General features: G+C 36.6%; 1 protein-coding gene across 1 annotated transcript in view; it reads right to left on the bottom strand.

Moving 5' to 3' along the window:
* The window catches only part of ZDHHC2 (zinc finger DHHC-type palmitoyltransferase 2), a 69053-nt gene that overhangs the window by 10879 nt on the left and 41343 nt on the right, over window positions 1-16831 (bottom strand). Inside the window, exons 6-10 of the mRNA XM_033226140.1 lie at window positions 16754-16786; window positions 9589-9709; window positions 7275-7407; window positions 1783-1909; window positions 1352-1444 (exon numbers count right to left, since the gene is read on the bottom strand). Of these exons, the coding sequence (XP_033082031.1) occupies window positions 1352-1444; window positions 1783-1909; window positions 7275-7407; window positions 9589-9709; window positions 16754-16786 (507 nt within the window). The remainder of the gene's footprint in view (window positions 1-1351; window positions 1445-1782; window positions 1910-7274; window positions 7408-9588; window positions 9710-16753; window positions 16787-16831) is intronic.

Raw genomic sequence — 16831 nt, 5'->3', positions numbered from 1 at the left:
GTGGGATTTTCAAGCCCAAATGCACAAGGCATGATCTAGAAAAAACTCTGATGCCCTTGAATGTCCCTGTGAAATACGTACACCGGGCACCTTCACTAACTGGTAGGGTCTGGCCTGTACATAGCTCACTCTAGGGATGGGGTGACAAATACCTTTCATCTCTTTTGACAATTTAAAAGGATTTTAAATATAAATTCCTTCTAAATTTAATTCCCAATTTAAAAGGGCAGAGGCAGGAGGATCGCTTGATCCTGGGCGGTCATGCTACAGTGAGCCATGATCACTCCACTGCTCCCCAGCCTTGGTGACAAGTGAGACCTTGTCTCAAAACTAAAACTAAAACAAACCAACAAACAACAACAACAAGTACTTTAGAATGGCTACCAGGAACACCACCTTGAGGTTTATGGGGTCATTCCAGGCTCCCTAGGAAAAGGTCCTGTGATCAATAAGAAATGTTCAATCTGGAGTGTTGGCGTGGATTACTGTGTATGTGGCACTGAAGCAACTAAGAAAAGCTCTAACATTTAATGAAGAATTATGGTTATGCTTTTGCTACTGGCTTTCATTTAAACATTAGAGGAATGGTTATACTCAAATCTGTCACAAAGATATAAAAATTGGTGTTTCAAACCACTGGAAATTCATACATAGCATTTTAAAAGTTTAAGTAATTTTTCCTTTTGCCAGTTAGTAGCACATTCAGAATCAAATGTCAGGTCTTTCCAAGGCCAACCTCAAATTCTTGATAGTCTGGAATCAAAACAAACTTAAAGCTGGAGCAAAATCCTCCAGACAAAGAATTTCCAAGACTCTGGCTTCTCTCTCCACAGAAATGGCTCAGATAATCTTTAGAGGTCTTTCAAGGGCACTAAGCCCATAATATACATTAAAATGGAACTGTCAAGAAGGTGTCTGGAGATCCATTCGATTTCCAAAAGCCTCAAGTTTCTTTACCAGTTATCACAGAGAGGAAAGACACGGCGGGTCAGGGGCAATTTTACCCTGTCTGCCTAACTGAGCAGTGGGTAGCTAAGTTTGACTTACATTTTTTTTTTTTTTCTTTTAAGCACTACATTTAAAAAATAAGATTTCACTCAACCAAAATGTATAGAGAATTAACACCTTTTTACTCACACTTAGATTAATAACACCATTTTACAAGTATAATGGAAGCTTCTAATGTGTCTCTCCTCAATCATACTTTCTTTTTTCCCTCATTTTAAGTGGAAACCATTGCAGGAAATTCTCTTATGGTCTTAATTTTTTTTCAAAGGAACATGTAACCAAAAGACACAATATGGTAAAATACATTATTTGAAAGCAAAATGAAAAAAAAATATGAGATTACTTTTTAGCTGTGGAACTCAGCCCTGTGGGAGCAGATGGTTGTTCAGGATCCTGGTTAACAAGGCAAGTTGGAAAGGAGCAGCCATCACCTAGACTAGAATTAAAATAAAAATTTAGAACTGAACCATACGAAAGACAACAGAGTGAAACCCTGCTAAAATGCTGATGTCCGAGAGTAGGACATGCTATACTATGGGCAAAAAAAAAAAAAAAAAAATGTGTATTAGACATTGAGTTTAACATAGTGTTTAGGAAGATGATGAATTCACTGACTTCCACGTGACATTATAGTGAATCATAGAACAATACTTTTAAAAAATAAGAGTTCCTACACAGAATCACAAGCCTATGGAACTAGAGGCTTTTCCTGAAAGTATCTTTTGCTGTATTATTTTCATTAGTTAAAGCCTGAAAATTTTCACAAAAGAGTACCTTGAAAAAATGGGTAGCAACCAGTACTTCTTCTCATCACCAAAAACTTGTCGCATGTTTTTACTGAAACCCAAGCTGAATCCACTCTTATCTGTTCCATGTCGAAATACTGGACTTCTGAATGCCTCTAAAAAAGATGGTAAAGGAATCACATGAGTAAAAAACGTATTTACTAGTAATCCTGAATATTCAGCAATAACTGAAGTAAATGAAGAAACTGCAAAGCAATGGCTAGCTGACTGTGAGTGCTTATGTGCCTATCAACACCCCTGAAATATAGGGTGGCCATTCTGTTTTAAAATATCATAAGATGTAACTATTTTAATTGTAAAATATGCCTTTGTATTATAATAGTACATGTGCACTGCAGAAAATCAGAAAATACAAACTAGCAAATAAATTAAAACTGCATCTTCTGAATCTTTTGAACAATGGATAAATCGATGGATTCACAGATACAGATATACAAATCTACAGGTGTATTTTTTTAAAAAAACCAAAATGAGACAATGTTTTACATACATTCTACAACCTTTGTTTCTAAGTAAATCCATTTTTTTTTTTTGAGTTAGGGTTTCACTCTGTTGCCCAGAGTGGAGTACAGTGGTATGATCATAGCTCACTGTAGCCTCGAATGCCCAGGCTCAAGCAATTCTTCTGCCTCACCCTTCCAAGTAGCTGGAGTAACAGATGCTATGCCACCATGTCTGGCTAAGCATTTTCCAATTTCGTTGAAATTGGTTCTCATCTAATACAATTTTTCCAGCTGACTATAAAATGTACTTTTGAACTAGTCTGTCCAAACCAGGATCCAGTCCAGAACCATGTATTGCATCTGGTGATGCTCATTCTGCATATGAAAGCTGGTTCACAGAGGCTCTGGGACTTGCCTAAGGTCACACAACAAACTAACACAGAGTGAGACTTGAATAAGGTCATCAACATTCCTTCAAAAATACTACATTTTCTTCTTGAATCATGCTGAAATGCAAAATCTAACATTTTATTTTTGGAATATGAACATGGAGGTATAATGATTTTTCTCCATTGTATTAAAAAGGAAAATCTAACCAGAAGAATTAGGCACTATGAAAAAATGTGGTCATTTGCAAGATCCTTAGCATTCTTCATCCTAGGATATACAGTTTTTTCTAAAACCTTTCATAGGACCATATTATCCAGGGGAAGTCCTTTCAGTGCTACAAGTTAAATCTAGAAGTTTCCAGAAGTTAAAAACCTCTAGAAACACTAAATTTACTTTTGACGAATTATAATTTAACTGCCTAACACATAATTTGAAATAAAATTCCTGGGCTTAGAAATTACTTTATTTTATCAGTATTTTCACCCTAATAGTATTTGGTGTAATGATTTCATTTCAGAATTCCGTAATGTTTCATTTCAGAATACTGAAAATGAACACTAATTGACTACGCACTGTAATTCATCCTCATTGCATATTATAATAACTGAAGCTCACAGCTTGGAGTGTCCTTTATGATCATAAGCATTTGTGGTCCTGGTTGCATTCTCAAACTCCTAACCTTGGCCTAGAAACTCTACATAGCTTAGTCCTTGCTTGCCTCTCAAACCTCATTAATGTATTTCTCAATCTTTAGCATTCTATGCTTTAGCCACATGGAGTGTTTCTCAAATATTCCTAGTTTTTTTTCTCTTTTCCTGTAGGGTCTTTTATTTTCAATTGAGGTGAAACTCACAGAGTATAAAATTAGACTTTTTAAAGTGTTCAATAGAATGTAATATATTCACAATTTTGTGCACTTCCCACCCATATCAAATTTCTAAATATTTTCATCACTCCAAAAGAAACTCCAGATCCATTAAGCTGTCACTCCCTACTCCCCCATTTCCTCATTCCCTAGTAATCACTAATGTGATTTTCCTCTACAGATCTACCTATTCTGGATATTTCATAAAAATGGGAATCATATAATATGTAATCTTTTGTGATCGACTTCTTTCACTTAGCATGTTTTCAAGGTTCATCCATGTGTATCAGGACTTCATTCCTTTTTATGGTTAATATTCCATTGTATAGATATGCCACATTTCCTCCATCCTTGCTTGGATGGGCATTTAGGTTGTTTCAACCTTTTGATTATTGTGGGTAGTGCTGCTATGAACACTGGTAAACAAGTATCTCTTTCAGTCCCTGTTTTCAATTCTCTTGGGTATATACCTAGGCATGGAGCTGCTGGTTCATATGGTAATTCTATGTTTAACTTTTAGAAGAATTGCCAAACTGTTTTTCACAGTGGTGGCACCATTTTATATTCCCACAAGCAAAGTAGGAAGGTTTCAATGTCTCTACATCCTCACCAAGACTTTTTTTTTAAAAAATTGTAGCCATCCCAGTGAGTGTAAAGTGGTACCCCAATGTGATTTTGATTTGCATTTTCCTAATGACTAATGATGTTGAGCATATTTTTCTGTGCTGGGATTTATCAAACAACAAATAAACGATGGAGTGAGACTTGAACGAGGTCATCAACATTCCTTTCATACTACTACATATTCTTCTTGAATAATGCTGAAATGAAAAATCTAAAATGTTATTTTCCCCATTTGTATATTTTCTTTGGAGGAATGTTTGTTTAAATGTGTATTCAAATTTTTTTGCCAATGTTTTAACGGAGGTGTTTGTATCTTTTTGTTGTTGAGTTACAAGATTTCTTTGCATATTCTGGATAGTAGGGCCCTTATCAGATAATGAATTGGAAATATTATTCTCCTTCTGAAGTTCGTTTTTTTACTTTCTTGTGTTTTTTAATGCATGTAAGTTTTTAATTTTGATAGTGTAAGTTTCCTATTTTTTCTCTGTTGCTCATGCTTTTAATGTTATATCTAAGAATTCACTGTCATATTCAAAGTCCTGAAGATTTATCCCTTTATTTTCTTCTAAGAGTTTACAGTTTTAGCTCTTTCGTTTAGGTCATTGATCCATTTTGACTTAATTTTTTGTATGATGTGAGGTAGGGATACAAGATTATTTTTTGCCATGTGGATACTGAGTTGTCCTTGTGCAACTCAAAAATACTATTCTTTCTCCACCGGATGGTTTTGGCACCCCTGTCAAAAATCAATTGGCTAAAGATGTATGGGTTTATTTCTGGACTCTCAATTCTATTTTATTTGTCTATATGTCCATCCTTACACCAACACCACACTGTTTTGATTACTGTATGTTTTATAGTAAGTTTTGCAATCAAGAATGTGAGTCTTCCAGGTTTGTTCTTTTTTTGGTGAATACTATTTTGATTATGTGGGGCTTCTTGCCATTTCACATGAATCTGAGAATTGGCCTTTCCATTGATGCAAAAAAAAGCCATTAAAATTACAATGAATCTGTTAATCACTTTGGGTGGGTCGTACTGCCATCTTAACAATATAAGGTCTTCCAAGTCCATGAACATGGGATGTCTTCTTTAATTTGTTTCAACAATGTTTTGTAGTTTTCAGTGTGCTAGGAGTGTTACATGCACCTCCTTGGTAAATTTATTCCTAGCTATTTATTTGTTTAGATGCCTTTTCAAATGGAATTTTCTAGATTTCCTTTTTGGGTGGTTTATTGCTAGTGCACAGCAATATAACTGATTTTTTTCCATACTGATCTTAAATCATGCAAATTTCATATTTTGCTTATTAGCTAAGCATTTTTATTGTGAATTCCTTAAGGTTTTCTATACATAAGATCATGTTATCTGCAAATTAAAATAGTTTTACTTACTTCTTTTCAATGCCTTTGTTTCTTTTCCTTGACTAATTACTCTGGCTAGAACTGATGTACAATGTTGAACAGAAGTACTGAAAAGGAGCATCCTTGTTTTGTTTCTGATTTTAGAAAGAAGGCTTTCAGTTTTACACTGTTGTGTATGATGTTAGGTGTAGATTTCTCACAAATACCTTTTATCTCCTCATCAGGTTGAAGGAGTTCCTTATTTTTCCTAGTCTAAGTGCAATTTTTCTTAATCTTGAAAGGATGTTGGATTTTGCCAAGTACTTTTTCTGCATTAATTTTTTCCATACTGATCTTAAATCATGCAAATTTCATATTTTGCTTATTAGCTAATCATTTTTATTGTGAATTCCTTAAGGTTTTCCATTTTATTTCCTTCATTCTATTAATGTGGTATATTACCACTGATTGATTTTCATATATTAAACCCTACTTGCATTCCTGGGATAAATCGCTCTTGATCATGGTTGTGTAAGCCTTTTAATATGTTGCTGGATTTGGTATGCTAATATTTTGTTAACAACCGTTCCATCTATATTCATATTGGTCTATAGTTCTTGTGATGTTTGTGTCTCTGGCTTTGGTATCAGGGCAATGTTGGCCTCACAGAATGAGTCAGAAAGTGTCCCCTTCTGTTCTAATTTTTAGCAGAGTTTGAGAAGAAGTTAATTCTTCATTAAGTGTTCGGCAGAACTCATCAGTTAAGCCATTCTGTTCTGGGCTTTTCTCTTTGTTGTGAGTTTTTTTGATTACTGATTCAATCACTTTACTTCTTACAGGTCTGCTCTGATTTTCTACTTCTTCTTGAGTCAATTTGGTAGTCTGTGTGTTTCTGGAAATGTGTCCACTTTATCTAGGTTGCCTAATTTTTTGACAGACAATAGTTCATGGTATTTTCTTAGCCTTTTTATTTCCATAAAGTCAGTAGTAATGTCCTCACTTCCATTTCTGATTTCTGTGATGAGTCTTCTCTTTTTCTCTTGCTAGCCAAGGGATGTCGTATTTGTTGACTTTTTGAAAAAGAACCAACTATTGATTTTATTGTTTTTCTATTTTTTAATACTCTATTTCTATTATCTCCTGTCTTTATTATTTCCTTCCTTCTGCTGACTTTGGTTTTACTGTGCTCTTCTTCTAGTTCCTTAAGGTATGAAGTTATTAATAGAGGTATTTCGTTTTTAAATATAGGTATTTACAGCTATACACTTCCCTGTAAGCACTGCTTTTGCTGCCTCCGATATCTGTATGGCTTTTAAACATACATGTTCTGGCTTTTTCTATAGTTGACTTCTTAGGTTAAGTACTTTTTGTTGTGATAAGCTCTCCCTTGACCACTCATTCTACATAGGCTTCCTTCCACCATCTCCATCCTTTTATTCATACCTCAGCATCCTTTTATTTTCTTCAAAGCACTTTGCATTTTGTAATCACTTTTATGTTTGGTTATTAATTTTTGTGCCCCTCACTACACTGTTTTGCCCCTGCTCACCACTCTGTGTGTGTGTGTGTGTGTGTGTATATATATGCATATATGCATCTATACATTTAAGAGACAATCAATATATGGAATGAGCAAATCTGTATGTTTCTAAGTGACATATCAAAAAAATAATAAGGAAAATAAAAATGATTTTTACCGCTTCAGGGCAGGTTGGCATTTAATCACATAGCAACTGTCAATGAATGTTGGTATAAGTATTTAAAGTTCTGTCAACTACAATAATTGGATACTCACCTAATGTAGATTTATTTTTGCTGACTAGCCAACAATGATAGCCAAACAGAGAAGACAAGCTGACAGAAAACATAGCTGCAGCAAAGAATAAAAACATAATATGGAACTTGGCTTGAGTATCAGGTAGGCCATTCTATAAAGAAAGGAAGAAAATAAAATGTTTTGTCAAAGGGATATGTATTCCCCTACTTTTATAAGTAAATTAGTAAGATTTTCTTTTGATTAAAATTTTTCTTAAATTTAATATGAAAAAAATGTGGCTTTATTGTTAAAAGTTCAGGAAAAATATGTATACATTTCATCAGATTAAATGTTTACCAGAATATGTATATGAAAATGATATTAAAATTTGGAATAATAACTTTGTTTTTCATAACCAAATTATAGAAAATTTATGGTAGTATATGTATAAACTGTAATAGTAAGAAGCAAGATAAATGGAACTATAAAATGTAGTTTTAAATTTATTAACAGAGTATGTTTTGTTAACATACTACAGAATCCCAAATATTTAAAAAGTTTCATTATAATGCCAGAAAACGAAGGCTAACTGGCACAATTTGGTTACTATCCTTATTGATGTTTTACGTTACTACAAACAACAGCATCACCTAAATGAATACATATAACAACACATTCACAATAAAGCTTCAAGCTATCTTAAATAATAGGACCACAGAAAAGATCAACACCAGTGCATAACATCTGTCTAAAATAAATCTTAATATCCATGGGCTGAAACAGTCCATCTCAAAGAAAACCAGTTAGACTCTCCTTGTTTATAAATCCAAAGAGACCTGGAATGGCTCTAGAATGGAGGGGTTGGGGCTATGGACACAAAGTGAAGCACCATGGCTGCCAGGAGGTGGCTTTTCCTCACGTTTCAATACCCTGTAGTACCTGACCGATTGACACAGGTCACAGGACCTCACTGATAGTTTTCAACAGCAGCGGGTTTTTTTTTTTTTTTTTTTTTTTGACAAACAGTGAAAACTCTGATCATTCCTTTTCAAATATATTTGTGGTTTGAAACTAAAATCATCGGCAGGAAGGAGAGGCAGTGAGGTAATGTTCTCCCAGACATTCAGTAGGGATCATTTTTCAAGCTGGACACTGAAAGACTCCTTGAACGCTAGCAGCAGGTCTCTTCACTCATGTCTTTCTATGCTTAGCAACAGAACTGGCACACAGCAGGCATTCAATAACTCTTTGGTATTTAATTTGGTTCAGATCTCACATAAGTGATCTAGCAATTTAGAAATTTTTACCATAATAGAGTTAATTTAATGAAAATAATAAATCAATCCTGGCAGCAGATAAATTGATCTTTTACTGTCATTTGGTGTTCACAAGGAGGACCTCTGGATATCTTAAATCCTCCATTTTAATTTCTTTTTGCCTACATTTAAAATATATAGTGTATAAAGCCTAATCAAGAAATACTGAATAAACACTCAGGACATTATAGGCATAAGGACATTATAGGCATAATAGTTTAAAAAATAATCTTCTTAAACATAAAGAAAATGCTTCTATTTTTAAATCCTGAAAAAATCTTTTATAGTCATCAATTCTCGTTATTCGCAGTACTTATGTTTTATAAAGTTTCCACAAGCATTGAATTTGTGAATACTGAAAAACTGCTCCTAGGGAAAACACAGGGGTAGGTTTCTATGAACTTCTGGTCACAACATCTTTGACAACTGATCAATGCGTAACCTTGTTTTATGTGTGTTTCTGCTTAAATGAACCTTATTTAATATATACTATTGATTTGTTAATATAGAACTCATAGCTAACAGCACTATAACTCATGCCTGAATTAAGGTTATCTAATACATGTATTTTCTCCGTAAGACACATCAGTTTTCTTTTGCTTAGAAACATCAGACCACACTTTAGCACTACACTTGAAGACCTTTTTTTGACAGCAAAATCACCAACAAAAAGCACAAAAACGGAAGAAAGCGTGGCACTAAATAGACTGTGGAAAGCACACTCGTTTACAGTATGAGAGCTGAAGGAAGAAGGCAAAAGCGTCGTCTCGTTCACCCTCAACTGGGAATGGGCAACGGGGCCACTCAATGTTTTTGCCACTCTGCACATGTCTGCAGATGATGACAGTCGCCAGTATGGATGTGGGGGTTACAATTACATTTTCGTGAATTAACAAATATAGAATCTGCGAATAATGAGGACTGACTGCATGTCAATGAGCTCTAGTCTATAAAATCTCTGTCTGAAATAATTCTGTCCTGCAAAGCCTACATTATTATTGTATACCAAAAAAAGAGTTACCGAGTTAATGACTTACTGTCCAAAATTTGATAAAATACTGTAAGTCTGTTGCCGCAATAAAAAGGCAGTAGAGCAGAGAATAAGCCAAGAAAAGGAGAAAGAACTTATAATTTGAAAATCCAACACAATTGTTCACCCTGTTAACAAAACAAAAACATTTCCAGTGAGTTTTACATCTTCAACCTACATGTGCATATGCTCAAGCAAGTGTTTAGCTTCCTCTCGGTTTTAATTTATTGGCATTTCTTTAAACATAACTCACAATATTTCTTTATGCATACAATCATTTAAAAATCCATTTCACTAAAAAGAAACTTGCTTTTATTTTTAAAACATGATATTTAATATCGCTTTAGCCAATCAAAAACAGTGTAACTGCATGCCATGTCAAATTACGCAAGTATGCACATCCCTCAAAGCACAGAGCCCGTGAGAAACCTCATCAGGCCAGGCAGTTTAGGTGAATTTACTAAACCCTTCCTCTATGCTATCTTTGGGTTTGATTTCCAACTATGATGAATTAAGTTAAAATTTTTCAAGTGTTCCCAGATTAGATGGAATATCTTCACAGATTACTCTTCGCATGCCATCACTGAAGCAAGCGGACTGTCAAAGCATATTAAATTGGAGCTCTAAGAAAAGAAGTAGGCCAGGGAGTTAGACAGCCGGGTCAGAATGCCCATGTAACACTAAGTAATGATGCGGCCCTGAGGAAGTGAAATCATCAATTAGAATTTCATTTTCTTTATCTGTAAGTTAAACACTCTGAGGTCATTTCCAAAAGTCGGCTCTAAATATGCTATAATTCCAAACATGGAAATTTATAAATCTCAGTTCTCACTCCAGAGTCGTTATCTGAGGGGGGATAACTCAAACTACTGTATCAATAAACATAAGTACAACTACAGTTCATTTTTATAGGCTCACTTTCTTTTTGTTAAGATTTTCCTTTTTTAAAAAATTCTATTTTATTTTATTTTACTTTAAGTTTTGGGATACAAGTGCAGGTTTGTTACATAGGTAAACGTGAGTCGTGCGGGTTTGTTGCATAGAGTATTTCATCACCCAGGTATTAAGCCTAGTACCCATTCATTGTTTTGCTTAGCCCTCTTCCTCCTTCCACCCTCCTCCCTCCAAAACGTCCCAGTGTGTGTTGTTCCCTCATCTGTGTCCATGTGTTCTCATCATTTAGCTCGTACTTATAGGCTTATAGGCTCACTCTCTTTCTATCAAATTTTTGATTTCCTTTTCTTAAAGACAAGGGCATTACTGGATGACCCTGTGTCCATGTGATACAACACCTATGTGGAATTGGCTAATACCTTCATGGGTTGAGTAACTTCTTGGTTAACCGGTATAATGAACCTATTAAATAGAACATACACGTTTTCGTTTCCAGTGTTCAGCCTATTGCATAGAACATACACATATTGTTTCCTTTTCTCAAATGTCCTTGTTCCCGTTCTAACGTAGGTAAAAATCACCTCACTCTCCACTGACTTAGCTACTAAGATGAAACACTTCTCTCTCTAGATTTGTAAAAATGAAACCATGTTCATGTGAAAAAAATGTTTTTATATCATCTCCCTCAAAAAATATGAGGTAAAGGGAATAGCATTAGATTTAGTAATTTTTAAACTTAAAGGTCTTACATATGGGCAAATAATTTATAAAGAAGCCACAAGTTGGCTGGGTGCGGTGGCTCATGCCTGTAATCCCAGCACTTTGGGAGGCCGAGGAAGGCAGATCACAAGGTCAAGAAATCAAAACCATCCTGGCCAACATGGTGAAACTCCATCTCTACTAAAAATACAAAAATTAGGTGGGCATGGTGGCATGCGCCTGTAGTCCCAGCTACTCAGGAGGCTGAGGAAGGACAATCACCGAACCCAGGACGCAGAGGCTGCAGTGAGCCGAGATAGCGCCACTGCACTCCAGCTTGGCAACAAAGTGAGACTCCCTCTCAAAAAAAAAAAAAAAAGAAAAGAAAGAAAAAAAAGAAGCCACAAATTGTGGGTGCACATTGTATGGAAACAGTTACATCTGCATCTCTAGAGGTTCCAGTGTGGGGATGCAAGCCAGCTGCTGAGGTTGTCTTTTATGGTGTTTGAATGGAATCTGGCAGGAAATAATACTGTAAACAATTAGTCTAGTCTAATTGTATCCTGTCTCAAAAGGATCCAGGATATTCCCTTTGCATATTTATGTTGGTTTCAAGGGGAAAGAATGCGTAGGCAGAAGCTGGGGTGCTTTAACACTTTAGACAACATGGGTGGGCGCGGTGGCTCACACCTGTAATCCCAGCACATTGGGAGGTTGAGGCAGGCAGATCACCTGAGGTCAGCAGTTCAAGACCAGTCTGGCACGGTCTTGGTGAAACTCTGTCTCTACTAAAAATACAAAAAATTAGCCAGGCATGGTGGCGTGTGCTTGTAGTTCCAGCTACTTGGGAGGCAGAGGCAGGAAAAGTGCTTGAACCCAGGAGGCTGAGATAACGCCACCGCACTCCAGCCTGGGTGACAAGCAAAACTCCATGTGAAAAATTAAATAATAAAATAAAATAAAAATACAAAAACTAGTTGGGCATGGTGGTGCACGTCTGTAATCCCAGCTACTCGGGAGGCTGAGGTAGAAGAACTGCTTGAACTCAGGAAGCAGAGGTTGCAGTGAGCCAAGTTTTCACCATTGCACTCCAGCCTGGGTGACAGAGTGAAATCCCATCACACACACACACAAAAAGACTTTGGACAACATAGGCGTCAATAATGACTTGTGGACTAGGAAGAGATTGGAAGGAATAGAAAAGATTGTTTCTCTTCCTGAAGGAACAGAAGAAGTAGCTTTTGCATTAAATAATAGAGTATTTTTATAGAAAGAAAATGATTTTGATCACAGATTTTATAACAACTAATTTAGCTTTGCTTAAGAGGATGGTACAATTTGTCATGTTAGAGCTAGGGACACAGGAGGTGAGTAAATAACGACCGTGTATTTTAGAGTCTAATATGTATATACGTAGAGTACGTGTGTGTATGTGTGTGTATATGTGTGTGTGTATATATATATATAAAACTAGAAGAAATATAGTGACATTTATTTTGAATAATACCTTACTGTCTTCGTAACAGACAACTTTTGGCTAGACATTTTAACTGCCTATTGCTTTATAGACTCAATTTGAAAAGGAAGAAGACTTATTCTGAATCTATTTCTCCATCTAGAAAAGGAATGACTTCACATGGAGAAACAAAATGCGTTCTAAGTAAATATCCTTCTTACGTTAAGTTCAGTGTAAAACACAGCTGTTGGTCCTGTTTCCAGGCAATTGCTTTCTGACTTTAAATTGGAAAAAGAACATAATACATTGGAAGGAGTGTGGCCTTTGAAGTAAAAAAAAAAAATTTCCTATGAAACTTTGAGCCCACTCTTTCTCTTTTCTGAGCCTCATTTTTTTTCCCCTGTAAAATGAGACAAATACCCAGGAGGCGGAGCCTGCAGTGAGCCGAGATGGCGCCACTGCACTCCAGCCTAGGAGACAGAGCGAGACTCCATCTCAAAAAAAAAAAAAAGATAAAATAAAATGAGACAAATAATTTCTACTTCTTTCTGTCACTGTTTAAAGTATTACAGATTATACATATGGCCTCTAGAACATAATTGGCACTCAATAAATTGAAGCTCAAATAATTTGTTTTTGTGTTACTTAACCTTTGGCAAGCATTATTAATATGATATAAACAATTAACTAAAATTACACTAAAGGAAAAAATACTTTGATAGAAAATCCAATAAAGAAAATACTATGGAATCTGTTTTAGTTAAAACACAAGTATGAGATTGATCCCTGGAATTCTGGTGGGTAATTTTCAGTGGCCAGAGCAGAGACTGAGAAATCATTGCAAAATGGAGATGTATTATTGATCTAATGTGTCAAATGTTCAAAGCTGACAGATATTAAGGTCAAAAGACCTGTTTAAAACACCTGTATAAAAAGGCTGCCCCAGCCGGGCGTGGTGGATCACGCCTGTAATCCCAGCACTTTGTGAGGCCGAGGAGGGCAGATCATGAGGTCAGTAGATCAAGACCACCCTGGCCAACACAGTGAAACCCAAAAACACAAAACAAAATAGCCAGGCGTGGTGGTGGACGCCTGTAGTCCCAGCTAGTTGGAGGCTGAGGCAGAAGAATGGCGTGAACTCAGGAGGCGGAGCTTGCAGTGAGCCAAGATCATGCCACTGCGCTCCAGCCTGGGCGACACAGTAAGACTCCGTCTCAAAAAAAAAAAAAAAAAAAAGAAAGGCTATGTCTGGGTCTGAAAACATCCTAAAAGTACTATAAGTGACTGTCATTAGACGAATACAATCACACAAAGCATGTAGAAAAAGATTTTTTATGTATTCATATAGAAACATTTCCAGAATATATTAAGTGAAGAAAATAAAAAGAAACAGATTCAATCAATAATGTAGTCACTTGTACTAAAAAAAAAAAAAAAAAAAAGAGGGGGTTGGTAGGCTACGCACACATACATTGAAATCTGAAAAGTGCCATGACATTAACGACCCTGGTTCTCTGTGTGTAGTGGAAGAAGGTGGGAGAGGGACTGGAAAGAACATGGCCACCTGTTTTATTTTTGAATTTGCAACCAAAAGCATGTTATTAGCTATAGACTTTTATATTTAAAATTTTAATTTGAAATTTTAAAATTACATACAATGGCTGCTCCACTCAGCTGGCACCAAGTGAGTATTAGGCCCTTGGCAGCAAATCCTTCACAAGTCAACATGGCTGCTGCTTTCTGCAAGGGAGTACCCAGAGCTACAACCGTGGCGGGGACAGTGGATGCAGCAAGGGAAGTGATGGGGAAGGGGACGACGATACGGGGTTAAAAGGTACGGCAGTCAGTCCATTCACCTTCCCACACTGCCAGCTAAGGGTGGAGCAACAGCAGGTGGTGTGCAGTATGCCACGTGAACCTATTTTTAAAAACACTAGGGTCTCATTTCTGTTGTTCTCCTTCACTTATTTAACAGGACCTGTGAAACTGGAAAGGCTATCAAATTGTAAGTTTCTCATGAGGCCAAATTAACTGTTCATTTAGCAAGATTACTATAACGGGAAATTATTATTTTCTCTTTTTGTAATTTTATGAGTACAGCATGGGCATGGGAAGCTTTACAGGTATGTACTGACCTGATTTTTTCCCGCCTCTCTATTCCTTGTCATCACAATCCCTTATAAAGGTAAGAAACATCAAAATCAACGCTATGCCTCTGATGACTACCACTCTGCTGAATATATCTGGAGTATACAGTTATCCAGAAAGGAGGATGCTTAATATGGGTTTACCCCAAAGCAGACCCTGAGACAAGAACTTGGATACAGTTCATTTGAGACAGGAAGGATAAAGCATTTTTGAGTGGCCAGGCTGTCCCTGGTTGAGGGTTGCTCCTAGAGGTATGAATGCCTTGGCACTTCTGGACGGCCTGGCTTGTAGAGCTGAACAAAACTACCCAGGTGAAGAGACCCCTTGGGCAGAGAAGAAAAGAAACACAGGTGCCTGAATGGGGAGCTGCCAGCAGGTACGGGAGCTGTTCACCACAGATGCCATGAACTCAACAGGTGAGTCATGGGGATACAGGTGGGGCATTGACAGCAACTGCAGGGGAAGTCAACAAATGAATGTAAGGAGAATGAAGAAGACGTTGGCCGGGCGTGGTGGCTCGTGCCTGTAATCCCAGCACTTTGGGAAGCCAAGGTGGGCGGATCATAAGGTCAAGAGTTCGAGACTAGCCTGGCCAATATGGTGAAACCATCTCTACCAAATATACAAAAATTAGCCAGGGGAGGTAGTGGGCGCCTGTAACCTGGCTACTCGGGAGGCTGAGGCAGGAGAATCGCTTGAACCTAGGAGGTGGAGGTTGCAGTGAACCGAGATCGCGCCACGGCACTCCGGCCTGGGCGACAGAGCAAGACTCTGTATTAAAAAAGAAAGAAGAGAAAGAAGAGGAAGAAGAAGAGGAAGAAGAAGAAGAAGAAGAAGAAGAAGAAGAAGAAGAAGACGACGACGACGACGATGACGACGAAGAAGAAGAAGAATGCGTCTAATTAAAGACATGGTGGGAGGGGGAACACTTGTTGGAAGAAAAAAAAAACAGAAAAGAAAAGTGGGCGGGGGCGGGTGCAAAAGAATGAATGCAAGTATCAGTTAGTGGGGTTTATTTATTATAAATAAACAAAGTGGGGTTATTTATTGAGACCTGTAAGAAGAATGCCATTCTCGTATAGATTGACTAGCCTGAACGCTTTAAAGGAGAAAATTGAGGTGGAGAAAAGAAAGAGGTACAATGGTGAAAGATACAGGATACCATTATCCCTACATTCCCCTGGGAATCTTTCCTGCTGCTAAGAGAACTGTTCCCTACATACATTTTATCCTATACCTACTGTGGACTGGTGGGCATGTCTACCTTTCTGTAGAGCCATCCCTGAAAGAAGGCTTGAAGAGTAAGTATTACTCATGCCCAAATCCAACCTGGCCAGCAACCTGGGCATGACTATCAAAGACATGTGTACACTGAGATAAAAAATTATAGGAAAAGGAAGGAAAATTAACCTTACTAATCAGATCTTTCAAATAATCCTCTATTACCTAATTTCATGACTGAGAAATATTAGCAAATATTAATGAATTCTATGTGGAAAATCTTGTTTAAATGTATGTGTGCATTTGTATATCTGTGTAGTTGGTATTCTACTCCTTGATGTCAAGTTTTGTGTAAAATAAATTGTTAAAAAGCTTTAGATGACTTAATTCTTTATAAAAACCTTCCAGTGAGGTACTATGTATAATTTACGTGTACATCTTTGTGTATATTTCTGTGGAGTATTCTGGAATCTCTATGTTTATGCACATGCATACAAAGAAAATCCTTTGTTCTGAGCTAACACGTGATATTAACTTTTATATTGTTAACCTACTGGTTTTAAAAGTATTTCATGGAAACTTCCCTAAATAAAGGCTCTTTTAGGCTAATCAAAAAAACATCAGAAACTAAATCTGAAAGCTCCTGCTATGTCAACTCAAGTAATATTTCATTAGTGAAAAGATTTACATGGGTGATTCAATTTATTAACATTTATAAGGGACACAAACTTGTTTAAATATACAGTCAACTCACCATGGGCAATGATGATCCATCTTCAAAATACATCTAAAAAACAAAGCAAAACACAAAACCCAATACCCCATGAAATTT

This window comes from Trachypithecus francoisi, unplaced genomic scaffold (assembly GCF_009764315.1).
Source record: "Trachypithecus francoisi isolate TF-2019V2 unplaced genomic scaffold, Tfra_2.0 Contig01440, whole genome shotgun sequence".
In the NCBI taxonomy this organism is placed as follows: Eukaryota; Metazoa; Chordata; class Mammalia; order Primates; family Cercopithecidae; genus Trachypithecus; species Trachypithecus francoisi.
Note: the sequence above shows the minus strand (reverse complement) of the source record. Positions and strands in the feature narration are given on the sequence as shown.